This window comes from Hemitrygon akajei, chromosome 7 (assembly GCF_048418815.1).
Source record: "Hemitrygon akajei chromosome 7, sHemAka1.3, whole genome shotgun sequence".
Lineage (NCBI taxonomy): Eukaryota > Metazoa > Chordata > Chondrichthyes > Myliobatiformes > Dasyatidae > Hemitrygon > Hemitrygon akajei.
In genome coordinates this window covers 21,069,273-21,084,661 of record NC_133130.1, presented here as the reverse complement: position 1 = coordinate 21,084,661, position 15,389 = coordinate 21,069,273, and the positions used below count along the sequence as shown (strand labels likewise).

General features: G+C 42.5%; 1 protein-coding gene across 6 annotated transcripts in view; it reads right to left on the bottom strand.

The window, feature by feature from the left end:
- cnsta (consortin, connexin sorting protein a) overlaps positions 1-15,389 on the bottom strand; it is a 106,786-nt gene that overhangs the window by 12,736 nt on the left and 78,661 nt on the right. For 5 of the 6 annotated variants that reach the window (XM_073050460.1, XM_073050463.1, XM_073050462.1 and 2 more), the window contains one exon: positions 2,875-3,004. The exons of the other annotated variant lie outside the window; for it this stretch is intronic. In XM_073050460.1, the coding sequence (XP_072906561.1) occupies positions 2,875-3,004 (130 nt within the window). The remainder of the gene's footprint in view (positions 1-2,874; positions 3,005-15,389) is intronic. 6 annotated transcript variants of the gene reach the window in all.

The window sequence follows — 15,389 nt, the reverse complement described above, 5'->3', positions numbered from 1 at the left end:
GTCAATTATGGAAAACTCTGAACATCCTCTACATAGCACCATCCAGAGACAGAGAAGCAGTTTCAGTGACAGGTTGCTATCGATGCAATGCTCCTCAGACAGGATGAAGAGGTCAATACTCCCCAATGCCATTAGGCTTTACAATTCAACCGCCCAGGACTTGAACTTTTTAAAAGCTATTATTAATGCTTTTTGAGATAGTGATTTAGATGCATATCATATTTTTTACTGAGTTAAGTATTGTATGTAATTAGTTTTGCTACAATGTATGGGACATTGGAAAAAAGTTGAATTTCCCCATGGGGATGAATAAAGTATCTATCTATCTATCTACCTGCTGAACCGTGTCTACGTCCACCTGGAAAAGCCGGCGAGCACTGTGTGGGTCATGTTTTTTGACTTCTCCAGTGCATTCAACATCATCTGCCCTGCTCTGCTGGGTGAGAAGCTGACAATAATGCAGGAGGATGCTTCCCTGGTGTCATGGATTATTAATTACCTGACTGGCAGACCACAGTATGTGCGATTAACCTGTGTGTCAGTCAGAGTGGTCAGCAGCACTGGGGCTCCACAGGGCTCTGTCCTGTCTCCCTTTCTCTTCACCATCTACACCTCGGACTTCAACTACTGCACAGAGTCTTGCCATCTTAAGAGGTTTTCTGATGACTCTGCCATAGTTGGATGCATCAGCAAGGGAGATGAGGCTGAGTACAGGGCTACGGTGGGAAACTTTGTCACATGGTGTGAGCAGAATCATCTGCAGCTTAATGTGAAAAAGACTAAGGAGCTGGTGGTGGACCTGAGGAGGGCCAAGGCACCAGTGATCCCTGTTTCCATTCAAAGGGTCAGTGTGGACATGGTGGAGGATTACAAGTACCTGGGGATACGAACTGACAATAAACTGGACTGGTCAAAGAACACTGAGGCTGTCTACAAGAAGGGTCAGAGTCGTCTCTATTTCCTGAGAAGTCTGAGGTCCTTTAACATCTGTTGGACGATGCTGAGGATGTTCTACGAGTCTGTGGTGGCCAGTGCTATCATGTTTGCTGTTGTGTGCTGGGGCAGCAGGCTGAGGGTAGCAGACATCAACAGAATCAACAAATTCATTCGTAAGGCCAGTGATGTTGTGGGGGTGAAACTGGACTCTCTGACGGTGGTGTCTGAAAAGAGGATGCTGTCCAAGTTGCATGCCATCTTGGACAATGTCTCCCATCCACTCCATAATGTACTGGTTAGGCACAGGAGTACATTCAGCAGAGACTCATTCCACCGAGATGCAACACTGCACGTCATAGGAAGTCATTCCTGCCTGTGGCCATCAAACTTTACAACTCCTCCCTCGGAGTGTCTGTCACTCTGAGCCAATAGGCTGGACCTGGACTTATTTCCACTTGGCATAATTTATCTATTATCATTTAATTATTTCTGGTTTTATTTTGCTATATTTCTACTCTATTATTGGTTGGTGCAACTGTAACAAAACCCAATTTCCCTCGGGATCAATAAAGTATGTCTGTCTGTAATTTTTACTCCCAATCTGATGTAGCACAAAGACACCCGAAAAAGATAAAGAACACAATAACAATATAAAAAAAATAAATATATAAATTTACATAAATATAAATACATAATACAATGCCCTACCATTTACATGGAAAATGGTAGGGCACTGAAGAATGCAGTAGAACAGAATAATGATGCATAGTTCCCTGAAGGTGGAATCTCATGTGGATAGGGTGGTGAAGAAAGCTTTTGGTATGTTGGCCTTTATGAATCAGAGCATTGAGTATAGGAGTTGGGATGTAATGATAAAATTGTACAAGGCATTGGTAAGGCCAAATTTGGAGTATTGTGTACAGTTCTGGTCACTGAATTATAGGAAAGATGTCAACAAAATAGAGAGAGTACAGAGATTTACTAGAATGTTACCTGGGTTTCAGCACCTAAGTTACAGAGAAAGGTTGAACAAGTTAGGTCTTTATTCTTTGGAGCGTTTAAGGTTGAGGGGGGTCTTGATAGAGGTATTTAAAATTATGAGGGGGATAGATACAGTTGACATGGATAGGCTTTTTCCACTGAGAGTAGGGGAGATTCAAACAAGAGGACATGAGTTGAGAGTTAGGGGGCAAAAATTTAAGGGCAACACAAGGGGGAATTCCTTTACTCAGAGAGTGGTAGCTGTGTGGAACGAGTTTCCAGTAGAACTGATAGAGGCAGGTTCGGTATTGTCATTTAAAGTAAAATTGGATAGGTATATGGACAGGAAAGGAATGGAGGGTTATTATAGGCTGAGTGTGGGTCAGTGGGACTAGGTGAGAGTAAGCATTCAGCATGGACTGGAGGGGCTGAGATGGCCTGTTTCCGTGCTGTAGTTGTTGTATGGTTGTATTGTATGGTTATTAGATAGCTTATATACACATATTAATTGCACGTCCATTGAGCGATGCTAGGCTGTACATAGGTGATTGACAAGAAATAATAAAAGTAGTGGTGGTTATTGGGTGGAGATATTGATCAGCCTTACTACTTAGGATCTGGTGATTCTGGTGTGTGGATGCTACATAGCCTCCTCCATGATGGAAGTGGGACAAACAATCTATGAGCAGGGTGAGTGGAATCATTCATGATATTACTGGCCCTTTTCCAGCACCTTTCTTTATATATGCCTTTGATGGCGGCTAGGCTGGCGTAGGTGATGAGTTAGGCAGTCTGACGACCTGTTGCAGAGCCTTCCTTTCTGCTGCAGTGCAGTTTCCATACCAAGCAGTGATTTGGCATTTACTTTTATATCACTTGTATTACAAAATCAAGAACTAATATTCACATCTAAAATGTGCTCATGAAACCTCCAATTATACTGGCAAGTCATCTTACCCTGATCAAGTGCATCTTCAGGGTCCTGAAATCTTACTCTTCTCTTTGACTGTTTCTGTTGTGCCTGTGTGATTTCTTTGCCTGATCTTCCTTTTTTCAATATGGACACCAGGCCTTCTGGATGGATGCTCTGTTAGCAAAACAGCAGAATATATCAATGTCTGTATATAGTAACACTGAACCACTTCTGATCCATAGTAAAAGATGAGCACTCCACACCAAATTTACATTTCTGCTTAGCCTTCAGGCAAACACATCACCAGCTATAAATCTTTCATTTTGATTTGCCATGACATTAATGCTAAATTAAGGGAGTGATGTGTGGTTGGAAGTGTAGTTAAGCAGATTAAATTCCAAACCAAGACTCCATTCAACTGCTCAAGAGAATATGAAAGAGTGATGTGGTGTTGGGGTCTTTTCCTGGCCCACATCCATCTTTCAAATATAAATAATTAGTCTATCTTATTGATGTTTATAGACCTGGGGTGCATTAATTGACTCAATTGTACCAAAGCAATTTACTGCAATTGCTGGAAATACTGGGGGGTGGGGGGAGAGAGCAGGAAGTGTCAGAAACACTCAGCAGATCATGCAGCATCCATAGAGAGAGAGAGGCAGGGTTAATATTTTCAGGAAAATTATCTTTTATATGAAGAACAGAACTGACACATCATGGGCTTTAACAATCAACTCTCTGCCATTGCAGTTTTCCTGCAGGATATACATGTTGCTTTGTGCTTATTTTGGACTTCAAATGAAATTCTCTGTAAAGTAATTATAGACCTGTTAGCTTGACTTCGGTGGTTGGTAAGTTGTTGGAGTCAATTGTCAAGGATGAGGTTACAGAGTACCTGGAAGCATATGACAAGATAGGCAGAACTCAGCATGGTTTCCTTAAAGGAAAATCCTGCCTGACAAACCTAGTGCAATTTTTTGAGGAAATTACAAGTAGGCTAGACAAGGGAGATGCAGTGGATGTTGTCTATTTGGATTTTCAGAAGGCCTTTGACAAGGTGCCGCACATGAGGCTGCTAAACAAGATAAGAGCCCGTGGAATTACGGGAAAGTTACATACGTGGATAGAGCGTTGGTTGATTGGCAGGAAACAGAGAGTGGGAATAAAGGGTTACCAATGGTGTTCCACAGGTGTCCATGTTGGGGCCGCTTCTTTTTACGTTGCATATCAACGATTTGGATTATGGAATAGGTGGCTCTGTGGCTAAGTTTGCTGATGATACAAAGATAGATGGAGGGGCCGGTAGTGCTGAGGAAACAGAGTCTGCAGAGAGACTTGGATAGATTGGGGGAATGGGCAATGAAGTGGCAAATGAATTACAATGTCAGAAAGTGTATGGTCATGCACTTTGGTAGAAGAAATAAACGGGCAGACTATAATTTAAATGGGGAGAGAATTCAAAGTTCTGAGATGCAACGGGACTTGGAGTCCTTGTCCAGGTTGAGTCGGTGGTGAAGAAGGCGAATGCAATGTTGGCATTCATTTCTAGAGGAATAGAGTATAGGAGCAGGGATGTGATGTTGAGGCTCTATAAGGCACTGGTAAGACCTCACTTGGAATACTGTGTGCAGGTTTGGGCTCCTTATTTAAGAAAGAATGTGCTGACATTGGAGAGGGTTCAGAGAAGATTCACTAGAATAATTCTGGGAATGAGAGGGTTAACATATGAGGACTGTTTGACTGCTCTTGGACTGTACTCCTTGGAGTTTAGAAGAATGAGGGGGGACCTCACAGAAGCATTTCGAATGTTGAAAGGCATGGACAGAGTGGATGTGGCAAAGTTGTTTCCCATGGTGGGGGAGTCTAGTACGAGAGGACATGACTTGAGGATTGCAAGGCGCCCATTCAGAACAGAGATGCGAAAAAAAATTTTTAGCCAGAGGGTGGTGAATCTATGGAATTTGTTGCCACGGGCGGCAGTGGAGGCCAAGTCATTGGGTATATTTAAGGCAGAGATTGATAGGTATCTGAGTAGTCAGGGCATCAAAGGTTATGGTGAGAAAGCGGGGGAATAGGATTAAAAGGGAGATTGGATCAGCTCATGATGAAATGGCAGAGCAGACTCGATGGGCCAAATGGCCGACTTCTGCTTCTTTGTCTTATGGTCTTATAACTTTGTAGGTATCTGTTTTCACTTGACATGAAAGAGTTTTCCCCCTGTTGGCTCAGTGTAAAAAAAGTGGGAGGGGGGAAATACTTTTTATAGGCACTCTAGATTCATCTTTTGTTTCATTTTAATGTCCAAAGCAATTCAAAAATATTGTCATCAATACAATCTTAATTAACTCAAAATATGAGAACAAGTGTAAGTTTTTAATGGAAAGTCAAAAATAATTCCAGATGCTAGATATCTGAAATTTGTTTTCATTTATTGAGGTTAAATAAAGAACATCATAAAATGGAAATCTTATTAGAATTTTTTTTACAGAAACAGGTGATGGGCCATCTAGCAGGTATGCATTTAGGGAACAGTGACTACAACTCCTTAAGTTTTAAGAAAAGCATAGATAATTATGGACCTTTCAGAAGAGTATTAAATTGGAGCAGGACAAATTACAAGAGCATTTGGGAGGAACTAGCCAGAGTTAATTGGTAACAACTGTTTTTGGGCAAGTCCACATTTGAGTGTTTAAAGACCAACTGCACAGAGTACAGGATAGGCATGTTCCAGACATAAGGAAGGACAAGGATGGCAATGTGAGAAAACCTTAGATGTGAACACAGGTGATAAATTTAGTCAAGTAGAAGAAGGAAAACCATGTAAAGTTTAGGAAGCTAGAATCAAACAAAGCCTGTGAGGATGAAAAAGCTAGAACACAAGAAGGGAATTAGGAAAGCCAGGAGGGGCTGTGGAAAGTTCTTGTCAAGTTGAATTAAAGGGAATCTCAAGGCATTCTATACATGCATCAAGAGTAAGAGGATAACGAAAGAGAGGGTAGGTTGAAAGGGGGAAAATTTGCTTGGATGTAGAGGATGTGGGCAAGGCCCTTAAATGAGTCTTTTACACCAGTATTTACCAAGGAGAAGGACATGGAGGATACGGAGATCAGTGCCAAGTGTATTGGTATGCCTGGACATAGAGGCTAAGGGGCAGATGTTGTTGGGTATCTTAAAGAGCATTAAGGTGGACAAGTCCCCAGGACCTGATGGGATATACCACAGGTTATTGAGAGAGGCAATAGAAGAGATTGGTGGGTCCTTGACCAACACCTTTATGTTCTCACTAGTCACAGGTGAGATCCTGGAAGACTAGCAAGTAGCTAACATTTCATTATTCAAGAAGGTAATGAGAAATAATCCTGGAAACTATAGACCACTGAGTCTCACATCAGTGTTAGGGAAGTTACTTGGAGAAGTCTTAGGGATAGGACTTATGAGCATTTCAAAAATCATAGCCGAATTAGGGAGAGTCAGTATGGCTTTGTGCAGGGCAAGTTGTGACTAACTAAATTGATTTGAGTTTTTTTTTTGATGGGATTACAAGGGTGATTGATGAAAGTAGAGCTGTGCACGTTGCCTATGTGGGTTTTAGTAAGGCATTTGACATGGTCATTATCAAGAAGGCTCATCCAGAAGATTAAGATGAATGGAAGCCATGGTGAATTGGTTGATTGGAATCAGAACTGGTTTGCCCATAGAAGATGGAGGGTAGTAGCTGAAGGAACTTATTCTAGCTGGAGGTCTGTGATTAGTGATATTCCACAAGAATCTGTACTGAGACCTCTGCTGTTTGTGATGTATATAAATGACCTGGTTGAAAATGTAGTAAATTGGTAAGTTGTAGATGATACAAAGATTGGTGTTGTGGATAGCGTAGAAGACTGGCAAAGAATATGGCAGGACATCGATCAGTTGTGCAGCTATATTCAAAATACATTTATTATCAGAGCATTTATATAGTATACAACCTTGAGATTCATCTTCTTGCAGGTTGCCACAAATCAAGGAAACACAATAGAACCAGTTTTAAAAAAACAGACAATAAAGACCAACGAACACCCAATGGGCAGAAAAAGAAGAACAAACTGTGCCAACAATAAAAAAAGGTTAAAAACCCTATAGAACGTTAACCACAGAGTTCCCAAAAGTGAGTTCCAGCCATGATGCCAGATCGGCACTGAGGTGAGTGAAGCCGGTCCAGGAGTCTGATGGCTCTAGGCCATAACCATGGAGAAAGTTTGGCACTGAAGCATTTTGCAAAGACTCTTAACAGTGTTGATGAGCAGAAGGATGTTAGCGTCCAAGGTCAGAGCTCCCTGAAAGTGGCTACACAGTTTGATAGGGTAGTTAAGGCAGCATATGGCATGTTTCCCTTTATTAGTTAGAGTTCAAAAGTCAGGAAGTAATGTTGCAGCTTTAAAGAACTCTCGTTAGGCCACATCTGAAGTATTGCATACAATTCCAGTTGCCCCATTATAAAAAGGGTGTGGAGGCTGCAGAAGAGGTATTCCAGGATGCTGCCTGGATTAGTGCACGAGCTTTCATAAGAGGTTTGACAAACTCCAATTGTATTCTCCAGAGAGGCGGAAGCTGAGGAGCGAACTGATAGAGCATTATAAGATTATGATAGTGTGATCGAGAAACCGTTGCAGCAGGAAAAGGAGCAGCGAAGGGCTCGTGAGAGCGCTGAATACTGGGAAGCAGCTGAGATGAGTGTGCTTTAAAAAGGCGCGCACAGCGGGTACTCGGGACAGTGTGATTGAGAAACCGTTGCAGCAGGAGGAGCAGGAGGAATGAAGGGCTTGTGAGATAATTGGCAGGGATAAATAAAAGGAGGGGTAACTGAAGAGGAGCGGCCAGTGATGTGAGTGGCTCAGGGTAGGAGTGGAGCTTTGAGGCTTTGGCTTGAGAGGCTTCGGTGAGGTAAGGCCGGGTAAGTTCCTTTAACTATTTTAATTAACTTAGGAGTAGGTAATGGAGGCAGCAGTTAGGGCAGTCGAGTGCTCCCAATGCAGGATGTGGAAAGTCAGGGACAGCACAATTGTCCCTGATGACTACACCTTTAAAAGGTGTATCCAGCTGCAGCTCCTGACAAACCAAGTTAGGGAACTGGAGCTGGATGAACTAAAGATGATTCGTGAGGCAGAGGCAGAAATAGATAGGAGTTTCAGGAAGATAGTCACCCCTAAAAGTCAGGAGGCAGGTAGCTGGGTGACTGTCAGGAGAGGGAAGGGGAGTAGACAGGAAGACAGAGCACTCCTGTGGCTGTTCCCATCAACAATAAGTACAGCCGGCCCTCCTTATCTGCGAATTCAACCAACCGCAAATCGTGAAAACCCGGAAGTGCTCTTCCAGCACTTGTTGTTCGAGCATGTACAGACATTTTTTCTTGTCATTATTCCCTAAACAATGCAGTATAACAACTATTTTACATAGCATTTACATTGTATTAGGTATTATAAGTAATCTAGAGATGATTTAAAGTATACGGGAGGATGTGCGTGGGTTATCGTGGATCAGGATCGAAAAAATCCGAAGTTCTCTTACTCAGTAAGTCGGAACAGGTACATCCGGTATTATTTAGCGTCAGTTAGTCAAACGTTTGCATTCGTATATAGTATATATTTTACCTTTCTATGCATATAAAACACTTAAGAATGCATGTTTCAGTGCTGGGCTCGGGAAGTTCCCGAGTTCAATCTAGTGACAGATCGCTATCGAGTGCGCTCTCCACCGTGCCGGGTTGATAGACAATAGACAATAGGTGCAGAAGTAGACCATTCGGCCTTTCGAGCCTGCACCGTCATTTTGAGATCATGGCTGATCATCTACTATCAATACCCGGTTCCTGCTTTGTCTCCATATCCCTTGATTCCCCTATCCATAAGATATCTATCTAGCTCCTTCTTGAAAGCATCCAGAGAATTGGCCTCCACTGCCTTCCGAGGCAGTGCATTCCAGACCCCCACAACTCTCTGGGAGAAGAAGTTTTTCCTTAACTCTGTCCTAAATGACCTACCCCTTATTCTCAAACCATGCCCTCTGGTACTGGACTCTCCCAGCATCTGGAACATATTTCCTGCCTCTATCTTGTCCAATCCCTTAATAATCTTATATGTTGCAATCAGATCCCCTCTCAATCTCCTTAATTCCAGCGTGTACAAGCCCAGTCTCTCTCTGATGTGGAAGATCAAAAACCCAAACCCACCAAACCCAATAAATAAACCACTGTGTTGCTTAGTAATAGCTTTCATCGGGGCAGAGCCTTTCTCACTTTATCCTTTAAAATTGTTCCGATCGTTGACTGACGAAGCCTAACACTTTTACAATGACCGATGGTGTTTCACCTCTTTCCGATTGCTTTATTATTTCCACTTTAATTTCAATCGTTATCGTGATTATTTTTGTGAACGGAAACAATGCGGATTCAGATCTCCGCCGCTGGGTCCACCACACTGAGACAGGTTAAATAAGGTCTTGGGTTCCGCTGGGTCCTAAGATCTACCGCGAATTTTGTTATCCGCGAGGGGTCCCGGAACCAATCCCTCGCGGATAAGGAAGGTCGACTGTATACCGTTTTGGGTACTGTTGGTGGAGACAACCCACAAGCTGTTGTGGTCACATCTCTGGCACCGAGACTGGACCCTCAGCTCAGAAAGGAAGGAGGGAAAAGAGAAGAGAAGTAGTGATAGGGGATTCGATAGTTAGGGGGACAGACAAGAGGTTCTGTGGGAGAGATCGAGAATCTCGGATGGTCTGCTGCCTCCCCGGTGCCAGAGTTTGTGATATCTCGGATTGATTTCTTGGTATTCTCAGGACAGAGGGTGAGCAGCCAGATGTTGTGGTCCACGTACGGACCAATGACGTGGATAGGAAGGTGGAGGAGGTCCTGCAAAGAGAGGTTAGGGAGTTAGGTGCAAAGTTGAAGGACAGGACCTCCAGGGTTGCAATCTCAGGATTGCTCCCCATGCCACATGCTAGTGAGGCTAGAAATAGGAAGATAATGCAGCTAAATATGATGGTGCAGGAGAGAGGGCTTCATGTTTCTGGACAATTGGGCTTTGTTCCAGCGAAGGTGGGACCTGTTCCAATGGGACGGTTAACACCTGAACTGGAAGGGGACTAACATCCTTGCAGGTAGGTTAGCTAGTGTTGCTCTGGGGGGGGTTTAAACTAGATTTGCAGGGGCAGGGGATCCAGAGTGTTAGAGCAGATGGTGAGATTGAGGAGGATAAAGGTCATGTGAGGACTGCCTGTGTGGACAGAAATCAAAGTTTTTATGTGATAAAAATGTTCTCAGGTGCCAAACTGAAGAGACTGGGGAAGAAGTGTCTGGCTCTCAAACAGAGAAAGATAGGAGGCAGTGTGTGAGGGAGGATAGGCAGGTGACAGAGAAAGGACGTGCTCAGACCGAAGGTATGAGATGTATCTATTTTAATGCAAGGAGTGTTGTGAACAAAGTGGATGAGCTTAGAGCATGGATCAGTACTTGGAGATACGATGTGGTGGCCATTACAGAGACTTGGATGACTCAGGGACAGGAATGGTTACTTCAAGTGCTGAGTTTTAGATGTTTCAGAAAAGACAGGGAGGGAGGCAAAAGAGGTGGGGGTGTGGCACCATTGATCAGAGATAGTGTCACGGCTGCAGAAAAGGTGGACACCATGGAGGGATTGTCTACGGAGTCTCTGTGGGTGGAGATTAGGAACAGGAAGGGGTCAATAACTTTACTAGGTGATTTTTTTTTTATAGGCCGCCCAATAGTAACAGGGTTATTGAGGAGCAGATGGGGAAACAGATCCTGGAAAGGTGTAATAATAACAGAGTTGTTGTGATGAGAGATTTAAATTTTCCAAACATCAACTGGCATCTCCCTAGAGCAAAGGGTTTAGATGGGGTGGAGTTTGTTAGGTGTGTTCAGTAAGGTGTCTTGACACAATATATAGAGAAGCCGACAAGAGGAGAGGCTGTACTTGATTTGGTATTGGGAAATGAACCTGGTCAGGAGTCAGATCTCTCAGTGGGAGAGCATTTTGGAGATAGTGATCATAATTCTATCTCCTTTACAATAGCATTGGAGAGAGATAGGAACAGACAAGTTAGAAAAGCGTTAATTGGAGTAAGGGGAATCATGAGGCTATCAGGCAGGAAATTGGAAGCTTAAATTGGAAACAGATGTTCTCAAGGAAATGTACAGAAGAAATGTGGCAAAAGTTCAGGGAATATTTAAGTGAAGTTCTGCACAGGTACATTCCAATGAGAGAGGGAAGTTATGGTAGGGTGCAGGAACCGTGGTGTACAAAGGCTGTAATAAATCTAGTCAAGAAAAAAAGCTTACAAAAGGTTCAGAGAGCTAGGTAATATTATAGATCTAGAAGATTATAAGGCTAACAGGAAGGAGCTTAAGAAGGAAATTAGGAGAGCCAGAAGGGGCTATGAGAAGGCCTTGGCGGGCAGGATTAAAGAAAACCCCAAGGCATTCTACAAGTATGTGAAGAGCAGGAGGATAAGACATGAAAGAATAGAACCTATCAAATGTGACAGCGGGAAAGTGTGTATGGAACCGGAGGAAATAGCAGAGGTACTTAATGAATACTGTACTTCAGTATTCACTATGTAAAAGGCTCTTGGTGATAATAGTGACGACTTGCAGCAGATTGAAAAGCTTGAGCATGTAGATATTAAGAAAGAGGATATGTGCTGGGGCGTTTGAAAAGCATCAAGTTGGATAAGTCGCCAAGCCCGGATGAGATGTACCCCAGGCTACTATGGGAGGTGAGGGAGGAGATTGCTGAGCCTCTGGCGATGATCTTTGCATCATCAATGGGGCTGGGAGAGGTTCCAGAGGATTGCGAATGTTGTTCCTTTATTCAAGAAAGGGAGTAGAGATAGACCAGGAAATTATAGACCAGTGAGTCTTACCTCAGTGGTTGGTAAGTTGATGGAGAAGATCCTGAGAGGCAGGATTTATGAACATTTGGAGAGGTATAATATGATTAGGAATAGTCAGCATGGCTTTGTCAAGGACAGGTCATGTCTTACAAGCCTGATTGAATTTTTTGAGGATGTGACTAAACATATTGATAGAAGGAAGAGCAGTAGATATCGTGTATATGGAATTCATCAAGGCATTTGATAAGGTTCCCCATGCAAGGCTTATTGAGAAAGTAAGGAGCATGGGATCCAAGGGGACATTGCTTTGTGGATCCAGAACTGGCTTGCCCACTGAAGGCAAAGAGTGGTTGTAGACGGGTCAGATTCTGCATGGAGATTGGTCACCAGTGGAGTGCCTCAGGGATCTGTTCTGGGACTCTTCGTGATTTTTATAAATGACCTGGATGAGGAAGTGGAGGGATGGGTTAGTAAGTTTGCTGATGACACAAAGGTTGGAGGTGTTGTGAACAGTGTGGAGGGCTGTTAGAGGTTACAGCGGGACACCGATAGGAAGCAAAACTGGGCTGAGAAGTGACAGATGGAGTTCAACCCAGATAAGTGTGAAGTGGTTCATTTTGGTAGGTCAAATATGATGGCAGAATATGGTATTAATAGTAAGACTCTTGGCAGCGTGGAGGATCAGAGGGATCTTGGGGTCCGAGTCCATAGGATGCTCAAAGCAGCTGTGCAGGTTGACTCAGTGGTTAAGAAGGCGTACGATGAATTGGCCTCCATCAATCGTGGAATTGAATTTAGGAGCCGAGAGGTAATGTTGCAGCTATATAGGACCCTGGTCAGACCCCACTTGGAGTACTGTGCTCAGTTTTGGTCACCTCACAACAGGAAGGATGTGGAAGCCATAGAAAGGGTGCAGAGGAGATTTACAATGATGTTGTCTGGACTGGGGAGCATGTGTTGTGAGGATAGGTTGAGTGAACTCGGTCTTTCTCCTTGGAGCGAAGGAGGATGAGAGGTGACCTGATAGAGGTGTATAAGATGTTGAGAGGTGTTGATCATGTGAATAGTCAGAAGCTTTTTCTCAGGGCTGAAATGGTTGCCACAAGAGGACACAGGTTTAAGGTGCTGGGGAGTAGGTACACAGGAGATGTCAGGGGTAAGTTTTTTACTCAGAGAGTGGTGAGTGCATGGAATGGGCTGCCAGCAAAGGTGGTGGTGGTGGATACAATAGGGTCTTTTAAGAGACTTTTGGATAGGTACATGGAGCTTAGAAAAACAGAGGGCTATAGGCAAGCCTAGTAATTTCTAGGGTAGGGGCATGTTCAGTACAACCTTGTGGGCCGAAGGGCCTGTATTGTGTTGTAGGTCTTCTATGTTTCTATGAGAGGTATGAAAACAGTGGACAGAAAGTATCCTTTTCCCAGAGTTGAAATGTCTAATCCCAGAGGACATGTATGTATTTAAGGGGAGTGGGTGGAATTTCAAAGGAGATGTGAAGGACTTTTTTTCCTCCTCAGAGTGATGGATGTCTCAAACGCATGGCCTAGGGTGGTCATAGAGGAAGATACATTAGGGACGTTTAGATAAGCATGTGAGGAAAATGGAAGGATATAAACATTGCAGAGCTGAAGAGATTAATTGGTCATTTGATTACTAAATTAATTGGCTCAGCACAATATTTTGGGCCAAAAGGCCTGTCCTGTGCTGTACTGTTCTATATTCTATAATAAACCCGATTCTGATTCTGCTTATACAAATTTAAATCAGGGAATTTTATAACAATATAAGCAAGAGTGGATTGATGTTTAGAATTAATGCAAATTAGAAAGGTTTAGCTAATGAAATTTAAATTAGAATGCACTTAAGGAGATTAGGTATGTCATCAAGGACTCTTGCAAATTTCTATAGATGTACCATTGAGAACATTATGACCGGTTGCACCACAGCCAGGTATGGAGCTTCCAATGCACAGGATTAGAAAAGGTTCCGGAGGAATGTAGGCTGAGCTAACTCCATCACATGCACAACCCTCCCCACCATCGAGGATATGTTCAAGATGTGCCATCTCAAGAAGGTTGCATGCATCACAGAAGACTTTCACCATCTAGGACTTGCTGTCTTTTTGCCATTACCATTGGGGAAGGGGTACAGAAAGCTAAAGACCCACTCTCAACTCAGAAACAGCTTCTTCCCTCCACCATCAGATTAATGAACACTACCTCATTATTTCTTTGTTACTATTTATTTATTTGGTAATTTATAATAATTTTATGCCTTTGCACTGTACTGCTGTTGTAAAACAACACATTCTACTTCATACAAGACAATGATAATAAATCTAGTTATGCTCTGAGAATTGACAGGGATTCCATGGACCAAAGGGGCTCCCATGTTATAAGGAAATACAAAGCATTATAACAAGCTTTTCATTATTTTATATAATTGCCCATGACATTTTAATGATCTTTGAACATGATTCTCCTTATAATCGTCAATCCTCAACTACCTTTTCAACAGCTAAAAATATTAAACAGGGTGTTTAATTCTGAAGTGGATGACAACAAATTGGTACACTGACCTTTAAGAGATTAAATAAATAAAACTGGTGTGGTGTGTCATTTTATATTTCCATCTACACTGTTTAAAATACTAATTTTTGTATATCTATCCCATTGAGGTTTCAGAGTTCATACAGTCCTGGGTTGCTGCCAGAAGACCCCCTTGTAGTATGCCACTGCTCCCATCCTGCCAATATTAGTCATGATCCCGACGATATGTCTCCTGCTCTTCAACCAATTTCTCGACCAGGTCAGGTCAATAAATTACTTTCACTCTCATGAGCTTCAACTTCAGTTGTTTGCCTCATGAATATTTGGATCAAGTACCTTTTGGATATTCATACAAATAACATTAGATACTCCCCTGTCCACTACTTCAACCACATCCTCAAAACCTAAAACTAAGTTAGCAAAATAATCATATAAAAATCACAAATAAACAGAACCATTTCATTTTAAGTTACTATTCAATAAGAAATTGTGCAAGGACAGACAACAGAAGTGGATTCCATTTGGATTTTAATTTTGAATCTGGGTATTAAGCATCAATAAGAATCCAGGAACAGAGTGACTGTGTTCTATATATCCATAAAACTATAAAACAGTCAGAGTAGGTTAGGAAACAGGGCAACAAGTGGGATAAATTAATCTGTTAAGGTAACAAATGGAATTTTCATCTTTATAAATAAATGTACAGAATAAATATGTAATACAATGCCTCAAAAATGTCAGCATCATCTCCATTTTCCTGCTCCCAACCCACAAACCTCTATTCCCCTGTAGTTCAAAGATCCCCAAGTCTTGAATACACTTAACCACATAGCTACCTCAGTACAATCGTGCTCATTTCAGAACTGGCATAGAGAATTTAGCTTGACTTCCGTCCTTAAGTGTTCAACTTTTTTTTAAATCACAAATTTTTATTGCAACACCAACAAATTACATGCAATACAACCAGTTGCCGATTACTTTTTGACTGTTTAACCCAACCATCCCCCAAACCCTCATCCCCCTCTCCACCCCTCCTCTCACTTAAAGTGTTCAACTTTTTAACCCCTGCTCTGTGCTTCTACATTCCTTTCATGGGGAAAATATCATAAGACTAAGAT